Below are 14692 nucleotides of genomic sequence, written 5' to 3' on the forward strand. Positions count from 1 at the left end.
ACATTGACCAGGGAAGTGTAGTTTTTAGTTCCCCAAGCTTGAATTGGAATCATCCACTCACCAAAAACAACTACAAAGAGGTTGATGTTAATATCTGACCTATTCATTAAAAGGCTGTTGAAAGAACATTTTAATTTTGTAGTTTGACATTTCTTAGTTAAGTAGAATGTAGCGTGGGATTTTTATTCATTTAAGTGACAATTCTTGTGAATCAATTCAAAGATTTTGTTTCTTGATTTATTCAGCAAGTTACATTGTTACACCAGTAGGTGGCCACAGATGACTTACAAAAGACTTGGTGTAAAACAAATAAGTCACTGAATCATTCATTTAACAAATGTATATATATAAAAAAAAAAATTCTGTCTACTGAGTCAAATTATATTTGTATAGTGTTTTCCACGATACACATTGTTTCAAAGCAGCTTTACAGAAAATCATGTTACTGTTTATAATGTTGTAAACAGATATAGTGGACACAAAAACAATCAAGCAGTTGAGATTTGCTATAGTATATATCAATTTATTTAATTGCACTTTTTGTGTGTGGATAAAGTTGTATATACTTATATTTTCAACTTTATATAGAGTTGGGCGATACTATACAATAGCTTCGATATAAACAATAATATAAACAACCATATAGCTGAGATTTGCTATATAGCATATCGCTTTACTGTATGTGTAATAAAACAGCAAATTCGTTCAGCAGTTGTTTTGTTCGGACTCGAAACACACACAGAAAAAAAAAACAATTCTAGTTTGAAATGACAGAATTCCAAAAAAGGCAATATAATGAAGCAAATTTTGAAATAATGCAGATATTTTTCTTCGGAATAATGTGCACTGGATGAACCGTACACAATAAGACATAAAGGTACGATCAACATACTGAACGATGCAGAGCCCCTCGTGCGCTTTTAAACATTTCTGCAGTCTTCACCTCCAGTTTTATCTCACAGTTCACCTCACACCTCTCTCTCTCCAGCGTCCCCTTCTGCTCACCCCTTCTCTCACCCTATCCTTCTTCCTCTCGCGTGTTTTCCTCTTCACACTCTATCTGCATGACCTTCATCTGCTCGCCACTTTCAGCCGGCACCAAAAACTTAATCACACACTGTCAACCTGTAAGGAGAGGAGGGCGAATTCTTCCCCTCCTTCTCTCGGCTCCTCTCTTCTTTAATGCCCTTTGCAGTGGCGAGGAAAGAAGGGGGGAAATTTATGGCTGGTGGGACAGGTGTGGTATGAACAATGGGCAGAAAGGAGTGCAGGGTTATCTGGTGGGGCGCTGGAGAGCGGGCGGCAGGGAAATCGATCTGACCCGTGATACACTGTCATCACAATTCCCACCTCAGCCGGCCTATTTGTCTTGCATAGGGAGCTCTGGACGGGCCGTGTCAATGTGCGTGGAGAGAGGCCCCGGCCAGATTAGCCGGAGTGAATCATGACTGCTCGCGCTCTTTCTTATTCAGCCCCAGTTCCATCAGTTATTGCTGCTGCAGTGGGGCTAGTTTGTGGCCTGGCATTGTAGGTGGGAGGGGTTGCCTATGGGGCTTGTGGGTAAAATATGGATTGTATGTATGAAAGTAAGAGATTAACTGCTATACGGAGGTTTGCACACAGCAGCTTTCTGTTTCTTCAGAAATGCACTGTGAAGCGCTCACTCGGTTTATCTTCTCCCTGAGAGTGATATTCACGTTTACTGTTTCTGGATGTACTGTAAACCCTCGCTTTGGTTATAGCCAGTTCATCCTCTGGGAAATAAATTTATAGGCTGCATGAAACTCACTTCAAGGTAAAGAGTTTCTTATTTTTTAAGTTAGAATACTTTATTTTTCCTGTTTGTTATGCAGGGACTCTAAGTAAGCAATTTTTAGGTAGATTTTTTCTTAATTGTTGGACTATTAAAACGTGTTTGAGTGTCCTGAACAGCCTGACACAGCAACAGCTCAACCAATAGTGTGAGGCTGGGGGCGGAGCTATCTGATTGTTTGACCAATGGAAGATGGGGAGAATGTTTGGGGAGACATTTTTATCATTTCAATTCTGCTTGGTGACACATAAATGACACAATACACTTAACCAAAAAAAAAACAAAAAAAAAAGACACAATTCACTTAAAAAAGAAAAAGAAAAGAAAAAAAAGTCATTTCATTTGAATAAATCTGATTTTTTGCTGTAGTGGTCAACTAATACAGTATATTGATATATCAGTATATAAATTAGACAGCTGTTAAAGAAAGTAAATGGTGTATGAACATGTTTTATAGAGTTTGCCTTTCTACTTTGAGAACATGATTCTGTTGGTTACAACATTTAACTCCTTTTTAGTCATGTTTCTAACATTTTTCTTATTTGGGAAAAATACTATACATTTTTATGTTCTGTTCTATGTTTTGTCAGACGAGGCTCAGTTAGCTTTGCCCATGCAGAAACCAGGGTTCGAGAAGCTTCCTCTGGGCACTCAGACTCTTCCTCCAGGCTTCCCCGCTCCCTTCCTGTTTACAGATGGCCTCTCTTCTGTGGAGACATTGCTCACTAACATCCAGGTACATGCAGTGTGTTTTATTCACTTTTATTCATTAAAAAGTTATTATGTTTGTATCCTCATGATCCTCTTCAAATCCTATGCGGTTTTAAAATTGATTAACCACAAACCATTTTACGATTCAAGATGTTTCTAGAACTGTATGCTCTTCAATAAAAATAGTAACTCAGGGAAAAAATATTAAATATGTTTATACCTATTTTAAGTCTTCATGTGTCTCCCCCTTGGAAGTTTGCTGAGGCCCCCAAGTGGGCCCTGGCCTCCTGGTTAAGAACCACTGCTTTTTATGGTAACTGTGAATGTTTATGTGTGTATTAAAATCAAGTGTGTCTTATGTTATGTTGGCGGCTCAGGGTCTGCTGAAGGTGGCCGTGGATAATGCCCGTGTGCAGGATAAACAGGTGCAACAGGAACGCAAGGAGTTAAAGATGGAGCTGTACAGAGAAAGAGAGATGAGAGAGAGTCTGGAGAGACGACTCACCTCTGAACTACACAGCCGAGGTACATCCACACTCTGATGTTAGGGTGGATCATAACTGAACTTGCTTTTTATCATAAAATACTTTATAAAATAGTAATATTTTAGGTCCAGAGTTCCCACAGTCATAGAAATCATAAAAAAGAATACTAGAAAATTTATGCAAGTTTCAATAGTATAAATAGTGTTTTATATTTTTTTCTTATTTTTAAATCCAGTAATCACAAATTACGGGAAAAAGTTATGGAAATTAATTGGCTATAATGTGTACGAATCCTTCCGGGTTCTCTCTTTTTTTTTTAATGGTAAACACATTAACGCGTGAGGAACACTCAACAATCAAAGAAAAATCTCAGTGCGCACACCACAAGTTCCTTCCCTACATCACAACCAAACCGTGTCACTGGTGGATTTACTGCCAATTCAACTCCTGCCGTTTGCGCCAAGAAATTAAGCCAATTATTCAGCTGGATAACAACTCTGACAATATGTACAAACACCTCAATAATTTATTAGCCATGGCTGTTACAGCAGTTCATGTTCTTTTAATTCACACTGTTATATGGTGGATGATTTGGCCAATCAAAGGCAAGTAATTAGATGTGTGAGGAGGAAAGGACATACATTTAACACCGCACACGAGCGAACACGCCGGGAGCTTGTTTTAAGGTCTTCTGCCAGAGTATTTCAAAAGACCGTTAATTGCTATGAATCCACATATACACACATATTCAGAGGATTGTGCTGTGAACACGATGTGTTGGTGTTAGATATGAACAGCTGTTGTGTTAGCCACATAAATGTGCACTGGAAGGTTGAATTTATTATTTTATTAGTAGTGCTATTAGATTGCTTATTCTTAGGGTCCCTGAACCCTGAATATGCGTAATAGTAGTAGTGATGTCCTAGAAAAACATCTAACAACTAGGACACATTTCCGTAAAGTTTATTAATCTGAGCGTCTAAAAACCTTGCAATTTTACATATCCTGTTTTGAAAGCTGTTGCACCTAGTGCACAATATGTGTTTGTTTTGCTAATGCTAATGAGCACTTTCAAGTCTCTAATGTGTGAACGTGTGTTTGCGCTGGTGTCTCCTTGTGTTTTCAGACACCATGCTGAACGAGCGAAGTGTTTTACTGTTTAAACGTCTTTCTTCTCGCCCTCAGCCACTATTCAGAAGCGTCTGAAGAAGGAAAAGAAGGCGAAGAGGAAACTGCAGGAGGCTCTGGAGTTTGAGTCCAAGAGGAGAGAGCAGGTGGAACATGCGCTCAAACAGGCCACATCTCCTGAGAGTCTCCGCATGAGTCTCAACGGTGGGGCTCTGCTCGGACACAAACAACACTGGAGCGGTCCTAATACTCACACTTGCAGTCTTTGCATTTGACCACTTCCCTCAGTTTGTCCATTAATATTTCGTTCAACCTTTTGTTCATTCTAATTTTTTTTTTTTATGTCTTCGTCTAGGTCATAACTATTAGCAACGCATTAGGATCATAATCTCAGCTGAGGAAATGGAGTCTGATGTTTATCATAAACGCTCTAAATAAGCACACTTATCAAGGCCAAACCATTTTCCTAAATCGCTTGCTGTTGTTTTGATTACACTTGATTAATTGTGAATATCTTAACAGAAGCAGGATTTGAATGGAGCAAAAAACAAATACATTTGCAAGACATCTGCAAGTATTTTCATGAGTGCTGGAGCAATTATTAGGCCGAGGCTGATTAGACACAAATTCATTATGAGAAATGCCCTTTGTTTTTGCCTTTCATCAGAGGGGAATGCTAGAAAAAGATCCATATTGTGAAGGTCTGTTGTTACAGTACGTCACATCTCTGCTCAGATAAAGCTACTTCCTCTTTTGTTTATCTGTGCAACACGGCCTTTGTTGAGGAGATTATTTCCAAGTGCAGCTCAACTCAACTGAGCTAGGTAGACGACATTAAAAGATATATGTATATATTTTCTTTTTTAATAATACACAGATGTCTCTGATACTCACCAAGGCTGTATTTATTTTATTAAATATACGGCAAAACACTGTAATAAATTAGTAAAATTTTATTACAAATTAAAACAACTATTTTCTATGTATCATGTTTTAAAATGTAATTTATTCTTGTGATACAAAGCTGAATTTTCAGCAACATTACTCCAGTCTTCAGTGTCACATGATCCTTCAGAAATCATTCTAATATGCTGATTTGCTGCTCAAGATACAGTTCTGATTATTATCGATGTTGAAAACAGTTGAGCCACTTTTCTTTTTTTGTGTGTGTGTGGAAACCAAAAATAAATTTTTTTAGGATTCTTTGACGAATAGAAAGTTAAAAATACCATTATTTATTTAAATTGTAAGGACTTTCACAAGAGTTTAACACTGAATAAAAGTATTACTTCTTAAAAAAAAAAATAATAATAATTTGAATGTGTATTTTTAATGAAACTCTTTTTTTTTCAATGTATTTCAGGTTGTAAAATGTGACAATATCTAATATTAAAAATGTTATTTGTAAATATATTTATTTGAGACACAGGTACCAATGGCATGTTTTGCTGATAATGTACGAGAGGTCTAATTATGTGACATATTTGATTTTAGAGGCAGTGATACCAGAGGTGAAGTCTGAACATAATGGCAACCAGCAGGAGAACTCAGCTGTACAAGGTAAGAGCGTACTGCATTTACACTACATGTGTAACTACCACAAACGACAAAACTCGAAATAAAGACCTGACATCATATGGTCAATACTCGGTATTTGAATGGATGGCTGCAGTTGAGAAGATGCAGCCAGCCATGTGCTGTAGATATGGTCCAGAGGCCCCCTCTCTCCTGGGGCCGAACCCAAGCAAAACTACCAGAGTAAATCCTTGAACTTGCCTTGCATCTCATTGGGTCCCTTTGAAGACTCTTTCAGGAGTGAGATTACAAACTGATGTTTTCATGTGCCTTTCACGCTTCCATTCCCCGAGATCTATTTGCGCTTTACAGCTCTTCTGCACACACTCATACAGATTCATTCTTCTCCCTGTTCCATCTGTCTTTCCCTCTTCCCTTCAACCTAGCCTCCCAAATCTGGCCAAAAGTTGTGTTTGATAAATGGGACCTATTATCAACACGTCTGACGGCGAATTAAAGACCCGCTGCCGTACATCTTATTGAAATGTGGGGCTGGGGGAAGGTGAATAAATACATATGTTTACAGAAGATGCAGTGGAAATGGCCTGCAAAGTGCTCCACTGAAAATGAGCAACATTTTTTTTCCCCCTATACAGCCAATTTCACAGTCTGCAAATAAAGAGACATCCATTTTTCTTCTGGTTTTGACAGCGGCGCTGTAACAGAGCACTGCTGAAGCGTTTGCAGAGATACCGCCAGTATTTTTATTTATTTTTTCTCGTTGGGGCAGCACCAGGGTTCATTCTCGGTGTAAAGGGGTCATCGCTGGGTGATCGTGGGTTGGATCTGACACAACTTCACCCTAAATCTGTGGCCCATCTCATGTTTCAAAGTCTGAAACTTTCAACTCCAGGTCAGATCTGCACAACCTGCAGATCAAAGACACGCAGCCTTAGACTAGACTGAGAAATACATCAATTGTTATTTTGTAGGCCGACATCTGGAGATAGAATAGAGCATGCTGTTGTCAAATCTTATGAGACATTAACTCGTGACTCAAGAAAATAAAAAGACTCTTTAGTTGGTTTTCAACCATTAAGTGAGTAAACAAAAACACATTTGTCTATTGTACAAAAGCAACAATCCCAAAACAATCCAAACAGTCTCGAGACCTATAGAGCAATTCTGGGTCAAAACCAAGCGGCAGCCTTCCGCTCTCTTTCGTTAAGTCAACAAGGAAGTGATTAAAATGGCTATTTATCAACTTGCCGCTGGAGGCTGGCTCCAAAAAGGAGTCAATTGCATATTAAAATGGCCAACTTTACAGCAGAAAAAAAAACATGTTTACAGTCTGGTACAAAAAATCATTTGAGTCTATATAGCTAATGTGTAATGGGGGTGATTTTTTTTTTTTTTTTAAATCATCTGTTTAAATTATATTAAACCTTAAAGTTCTGCATAAATAAGGGCATGGCTACTTGAGTGACAGGTGGATTATCTATAAAAATAGATATATTATATATATATATTTATGAATACCATTTATTACAGCAACATTTTATGTATCTTTACACGACAAATACCAGTTCTCAGTTAATTCTGAATAACTGAAAAACGTCTGTTTCATTTGCAACCATTTTTAGTCACAGTCTGGAGGCCTGTGGAATGTAGTCTGTGACTTGAGTTGAGGCGTCACTAATGTGAGCGTAACAGCAGGGATGCCCCTGACCTTTAGAGCAGCGAGCAGAACCAGGAAACCTGAAGATCAGACCTTTCCCCCATAATGCAGAGGTTAATCGAGGTGCAAGTGAGTCTATCTGCGATGGGACAGTAATCGCTCTGACACAGTTCTTTGGCTGTTCACTTCACGAGTAGTTCACGGAGGCCAAAATGTATTAACTAGTGGTTAGCGAGTCGGACTTGTAACTGAAAGGTTGCTGGTTCGAGTCTCGTACCAGGAGGGATTGTAGGTGGGGGGAGTGTATGTACAGCGCTCTCTCTCACCTTCAATACCAAGACTGAGGTGCCCTTGAGCAAGGCACTGAAACCAACTGCTCCCCGAGCGCCGCAGCAAAAATGGCTGCCCACTGCTCCGGGTGTGAGTTCACAGTGTGTGTGTGTGTGTGTGTGTGTGTGTGTTCACTGCTGTGTGTGTTAACTTTGGATGGAATAAATGCAGAGCACTAATTCAGAGTATTGGTCAATATACTTGGCCACATTTCATGTCACTTTCACATCTAAATTGTTACAAACTGAAGGTAGAGCATATCTAATTTGTTGGTTAAGGAACGCACGGGTTTTGTCCAGGAAGGAAAAACATATTTTACAATTATCTCTACATTGCTTTACCTAGATGTTCCAAAGGTGTCTGTGCAATAATTTTACAAAGTCTGGCAGTTTGTGTATGAAGTCTGTTGTCCGCTCCACCCTTCCCCGAGCCTCACCACATTTATCCATTACAGCCGCCAAAAATCTAATTAGCCCGTGCTTCTCTCCCAAGTCGGACTTCACAGTTTTGCAAGCTTAGCATTGACAGTTGATTTCATTAGGTTTGATTGTCCTTGCCGAGATCCCACTCATCGGGCTAAAAGCTTTTCGCGCTTTCTCAGGTTCCACCCCTGTGTTGGGGCCATTACGATGACCTGTGCCTTTTCTGATTAATCAAGACGAGTGGCGCTAACAGAAAACTGCTGAACACAAAAGGAGGTGACATCACTTTACAAGCCGATTAAGAGAAGTGTGGAGTGGTGAAAGAGAGGGAGTGAAGAAGGGAGCTGAAAATGTAATTAAGATTGAGCAAACCAAACTGAAAACATTGCAGTCACACTCAATGAGCGTCCTTCCGGAGAATTCCACACTCGTTCCAACAATCAACTCTGAAAGTGTGCAGATTCCGTATGGGTCTATGTGAACACACCAATTCAACCTATTAATGTGTATCATGCTGTGATATAACTAGGGTGAATAATTAAGGAAGAGGAAGTGTTTTTTGTGTTTCGAGAATAAGTGAGACCCGGCTTATAGGAAGGGCGCCATGTGTTGTGGAGAAGGTCCCAGACGAGGACCACCCTCACATCCTCATCCATCCTACATGTGGGGCAAAAGATGCATAGGGTTGACCTCATCGCTGGCAACAGTTACTCATTTACTGAAATACTGATGTAAGGAGAAGAATGTGATGTTTAAACGGTTGCCTTTGAATAGAACTTGAATATTTGGATGTTTCCTGTTAGGGCTACAAATTGATGAAAACAATGTGAATAAAAAATATGAAAATAAAAATAGCCAACAGCAAATATTTTATTGATGGTCTCCTTATATACAATATTTAATTTATATTTAAATATTTAAAAATGCGAATGAAAAAATAAATCCAATGCATACTGATTCAGTCTTTCATTAGCATAAAATACTGCAAATGTACCTTTTGGTGAATTTTACTGCAAATTGGAGAGCATATCTTTTTCAAATGGGGAATAATATTCTTGAATGCTGGAATTCAATTTTGTATTTTATCTTGAAATGAATGAATAATGCAAAGAAAAAAAATTGGCCTATGTATTTTTAAAACAATATTTTTAAGTAAAAATTTTTTTAGATGCATGTGACATGGTGAAAACACTGATATTCACAAAAGAGAAATGAAACTTCATCTTGAATGAATAGAGGTATTTTGGCCCACCTCCTGCTTAACAAAACAGATAGTGTCCTGCTCTGTCAGGTCTCTGTATTAAGTGTATGAACTATTAGCTCTAGTGTCTCATGGGTGCAGCTTCATCATGGCAGATTTAGTCTGCTGTCAGCCATAGGACTCAATTAATTGCACTTCAGGATATTACCCGTAACTCATATTTCAGAGCAAGTGAAATACCTCTACTTCTATTTATCTCCTCTTGCATCTCTCCCTCCTTTCAGCACCAGCAGACCTCATGGCATTCATGCATTTCAGATGGTTCCCATATAATATGAATGTCACATGTAATGTGTTATACAGCACATTTAATATTCATGCTCTGTGTAAGTTTATAAACAAAAAAAGAATTGAATGAGAAAGCAATTCAGTTGACAGCTTATCAAAATCAGAAAATCAGGCACTTTCCACAAGAGAAAAGGGAGAGTATAAAAATAAGGTATAAATAGTCAAACGTTTCTGAAGGTTAGGACAGTGTTTTTTTTTTATGGATCATTTACTGAAAATCCCTGGAAGTTAAAATAATTTTATATTAGTAATAATTTTATATTTATATTATATTTTATGCTTGACAAAATTAGGAACATGTCTGAATACAGTTTTTGTGATTCTGAAGAAAAGAACATTTTTATAATGTTAATTTGTTTATTTTAAAAATACAGCAGAATGGATAATAGGGTTACAAATGTAGTATTAAGCTGTAAATAAATATAAATTTAAGATACATTCAGATACATACAAATATAAATTAAGCTATCACTCAGTAAGGCATAGGTAGTTTTGAATCAAATTGTTAATTTGGTTTTATTGATAAAGCCATTGATAATTTTTCTTAAGTTGATAAATAGATGTTTTAGATGTCACTGACAAATGCAGTGATTGCAACAATTTGTGTGGAATTCAGATCAGTTGGTTTCTGTTAGTTTTTTTGCTTTTAATTGATGTGAGATCATGCACTGACAAAATGTGAGACAGTACATTAAATGTAGTTATTAATTGTTATAATTTGATCATTTTTAACATTAATAAAATGATATAATTGAAATGTAATCATTTTACAACTATAAATGCATTACCAATTCAACAAATTACATCAAAATTGTTGAAAAGATTCAAGAATGCTCAATTGTGGAAAGTATCACCAATCAACATGTAACATTTTTACATATCTGGAATGTTATTTTTCTATGACCAGTTTCAAGGAGAACAGATTTGGGCTGACCCATAGATTATACGCAGGGATGTGAACACACTGTTTCTGCACTCCCAGTCTTACACTCTCGCCGTCCATGTACCTTGAGTGGCGTTTTGTTTACATCCTGCATACATATTAGTTCATCTGTTGGTGCTTGCAGAAACGAGCATGTTGAAGATGTAAAAGCACTCGAGTCCTAATGAACTGCTTCCTGTGTGACGGTGCGCTGCGAGCTCACTGATTAACATGCATCTGCAGCAGTCCTGCCTCTCAACCACCAGCTGTTTCTCTCTGATCTAGTGCTTGACGGCCACCGCAGATATGATTCATTCTGAAAACTTGCTAAATTTTGATGTTGGAAGACATTAATGTCTTTGTTTTTGTACCTTTTTTAATTATGATTCTTGACTCATGAAGTCTTGTGATTCTTGGGATTAGTGGAATATTAGTTTGAACACTGTAGTGCTAAAATGTAATGTTTTCAAAACTATATTGCCTTTTCATATTATAAAATGGACAGTTGCAGCTTGGAAATTTGACAAATATTTTTATATATTAATTAATAAAAGTATATATATATATATATATACAGTATACAGTGTGTATACAGTATATATATATATATATATGTGTATATATATATATATATATATATATATATATATATATGTATGTGTGTATATATATATATATATATATATATATATATATATATATATATATATATATATATATATATATATATATATGTATGTATGAATGTATGTATATGTATGTATATGTGTATGTGTATGGGTCAAAGACGAAAAAGTGTTTAAGCAAAAAAAGTGTAATACTGCTATAAACTGTTGTAGTTTCCCCCCCCCAAAAAATGCAAAAAGTTTTCTGTTTTATTTAATTGCAATTTTGTTTTTGTTTTTCTGAGCAAAAAATAAATATCATACATTCTCCCCTGATTTACAGAAGACACCCAGTAAAATGTCATTCAGTGTAACAATCTTGTCAGGCATATTTACAACAAAAATCTATTTGTGACATATTAAAAGACTAAATACTTTCACCCCAAATACTAATGAGTTGTAATTTTCAATTTTTTACATTTGCCACTATCCTAGGTTTTGCCCATTTGTCAGTAAGAATTTTTTACTAATTTAAAACACAATAAAATTTAGTATGCTCCATTATTCTTTTAGATATATTAATATGTACACGTCAGAATAAGCATGTTGTTTGAATGTTTGCATAAATATTGTGTTACACTGAATGACAATGTAACATTATTTCAACCACATTTTGACATTTTATTCTCCAAAAACTTATTTGAAACCTTAAAAGTAGACATTTTACTTACATTTAATGTGCTTTCTATGGACACACAATCACTTTTGTACATTTCTTTTGATGCGGACATCTTAATGTCTTTGACCAATATATGTGTATATACATGTGTATATATATATATATATATATATATATATATATATATATATGTGTGTGTGTGTGTGTGTGTGTGTGTGTGTGTGTGTGTGTGTGTGTTTTAAATGTACAGTCAGATTAAAGTTACTTTTTTATGGATTACAAATGCAAAAATAGTAAAATCCACTGCTCTCACACATTTTATCTTCTCATTACAGAAAACAGACCCTACTCCAAACCTCCCATCATGTACTGAAGCCTCTGGCATCTTTAGTCCCTCAACAGACAGCTCACACCACAGATGGATGGGACAACATGGAGAGGGGTTTGTGGGGCTTTTTCCCGGAGGGAAAGTGGTGTGGGTGCTGAAGACCAGGCACCTGAAACCCATGTACAGGACTCGAGTGTGTATGTGTGTGGAGGTGCAGTGCGTTTGCAGTCCTCATGAGACGTGTGTGTGTGTGTGTGTGTGTGTGTGTGTGTGTGTGTGTGTGTGTGTGTGTGTGTGTGTGTGTGTGTGTGTGTTTGTGTGTGTGGGTCTGAAGCCCTGCTTGTAGGCGACCTTTTAACACCACATGCACCGACTTGTAAAAAAATGTCTTTCTCTCTTGTTTTGACTACTTCTACATCCCACACTTTTTTGAGATTTAAAGAAGTGTGTTTTTTTTCTGGATTAAAATGTCATTACCTGATGAATTACCCTTCTTCATGTGAAGCACACAGCATCACCCTAATCTAATCCTATGTCTAGATTATTATTATTATTATTATTATTATTATTATTATTATTGAGTGTTATCTGCTGATCCCCCATGATTCTGTGCACCAGTGATTCTGAACAGCACAACAGTCTTGACGAGTCTGTAGAGAACTTTATCCACAGCACCTCATGAAAGGAGAGACAAATATTATGTGGACAGACTCCAAACAAGACACATGTGCTTCTTTAATAAACATTGTCTACATTTGTTGTTTTGCCTTTTGAGTAAGGGATTCTATATCAACATTTCCTTTTTTTCTAATTTGTTGTATTTTTTTAGAAAGTGTAGAAATATTTTCATGTTGTCGTTTCCTTGTCCTATGTTTATTATTCTGGTGTTTATTTTATTATCTGGTTTGTTGTTTTTCATTGTATTTTAATCAGCATTTCAAACAGATGCTCAAGTGATTTTGACACAAACGTTCTTTGTACGTCTTTGTTGTCTTACTTTGCCCTGCGACAATGTTTTCTCTATTGCTCCTTAACTTAAAAAGTGCAAAAAAGTTGTTCATTTGATGTTGCTATAAACACAGTATTACAGTACTCCTTGTTCTGTTTTTACCTGTTTATAAAGACTTGTAAAAATGCTTTAGCGTTTGCTATCCTGACGTTGTTATTACATGGATACATTTTTAGTGATGGAAAGAGACGAGAAGTACCCTTATGCACACCCAGAGCGAGCATGCTTGTAAATACAATGATGAAAAATGACACCTATCAATTGAAAATAAAATGCTGCCTCTTCAAATCTATTTTTAAACATTTCTAGTGACTCCATAGGTAATGCAATCACAAATTGGCAGCTATCAATGATGTTGAATCTTGTTTTAAAATGGCAACAGACACTTATCACAGCCTTGCACATGCCACAATGAATAAAACACCCCTATGGACATCTTGGTAGTTTTTTTTTCTTTTCTTTGAGTAATAAAATTAAGATGGAAACATTTGCCTGTTGCATTTAAGTTGTTTTCAGAGATGTTTTCCCCCACGTTAACTGGTATTTGGCCTTTTTGAGATTAAAATAACACACACACACACATATATATTAATCCACATATATATTATAGCCATTACTCCAGTCTTCAGTGTTACATGATACTTCAGAAATCATTCTTACATGCTTATTTGCTGCAGGAGAAACATTTCTGATTATTATCAATGCTGTTGTGGTGCTTAATATTTTTTTGGAAACATCATGATCCTTTTTTTTCCCCTTTAATATTCTTTGATGAATAGAATGTTCAAAATTCTTATACCACTGTAAAAGTCCTTAATGTCTTTTTTGATCAGTTTAATTATTTGCTAAATTAATTAATTACGTTCCACATATATATATATATATATATATACAATTTAAATGTATATATATATATATATACAATTTAAATGTATATTTAAAATGTATTTAAGAAACTGTTGTGCAAATTAGTGTAATTTTTCTCATGCACTTTCTTTAAATCAGGGCTCTACATTAACGTTTGTCAGGGGCAAGTGGATTTTGTGAAAAGGTAAGTGGAAGAGAATTTTACTTTTCAATAGCTCGTCAATAGCAAACAATAACTAGGGCAGCACCGAAACTTTGATGAGAATTATTCTGGTTTAATTACTTTCAGTGTAAACTGTGACTGTGCAACATCACACACAAAGAAACATAGTGTAGTAGAAAAAAATATACAAATATTCTATGTAATAAATGATATAGCTATCAGCACGATTGCAAATGTGACATTATACAACAGTAGTTCAGTAAAGATGTAGTTCAAATTTAAAGACTTACATTTTAGAAATGATTGACCGTTTTTGCTCCATTTCGTTAACAATATTAGTTCCAAGCAAAGCCACAGCAGAACAGTGATTCGTTACTGAATGATTCAGTGTTTTTAAACAAATAGGGTGAGTCAATGATTCAGTGAGCCATTCATAAAGACATTCGCTTCATTTATTGAATGAATCAGCCATTTGAACAAATCGGTTG

General features: G+C 36.2%; 1 protein-coding gene across 1 annotated transcript in view; it reads left to right on the forward strand.

Annotated features, from left to right (window-relative positions):
* LOC132130859 (dachshund homolog 2-like) overlaps positions 1-13610 on the forward strand; it is a 130222-nt gene extending 116612 nt beyond the window's left edge. Inside the window, exons 8-13 of the mRNA XM_059542699.1 lie at positions 2404-2558; positions 2902-3049; positions 4195-4341; positions 5632-5697; positions 12173-12423; positions 12500-13610. Coding sequence (XP_059398682.1) covers positions 2404-2558; positions 2902-3049; positions 4195-4341; positions 5632-5697; positions 12173-12210 — 554 coding nt within the window. The 3' untranslated portion in view covers positions 12211-12423; positions 12500-13610. The remainder of the gene's footprint in view (positions 1-2403; positions 2559-2901; positions 3050-4194; positions 4342-5631; positions 5698-12172; positions 12424-12499) is intronic.
* The last annotated feature ends 1082 nt before the right edge of the window (positions 13611-14692 follow it).

Source organism: Carassius carassius, chromosome 47, assembly GCF_963082965.1.
Source record: "Carassius carassius chromosome 47, fCarCar2.1, whole genome shotgun sequence".
In the NCBI taxonomy this organism is placed as follows: Eukaryota; Metazoa; Chordata; class Actinopteri; order Cypriniformes; family Cyprinidae; genus Carassius; species Carassius carassius.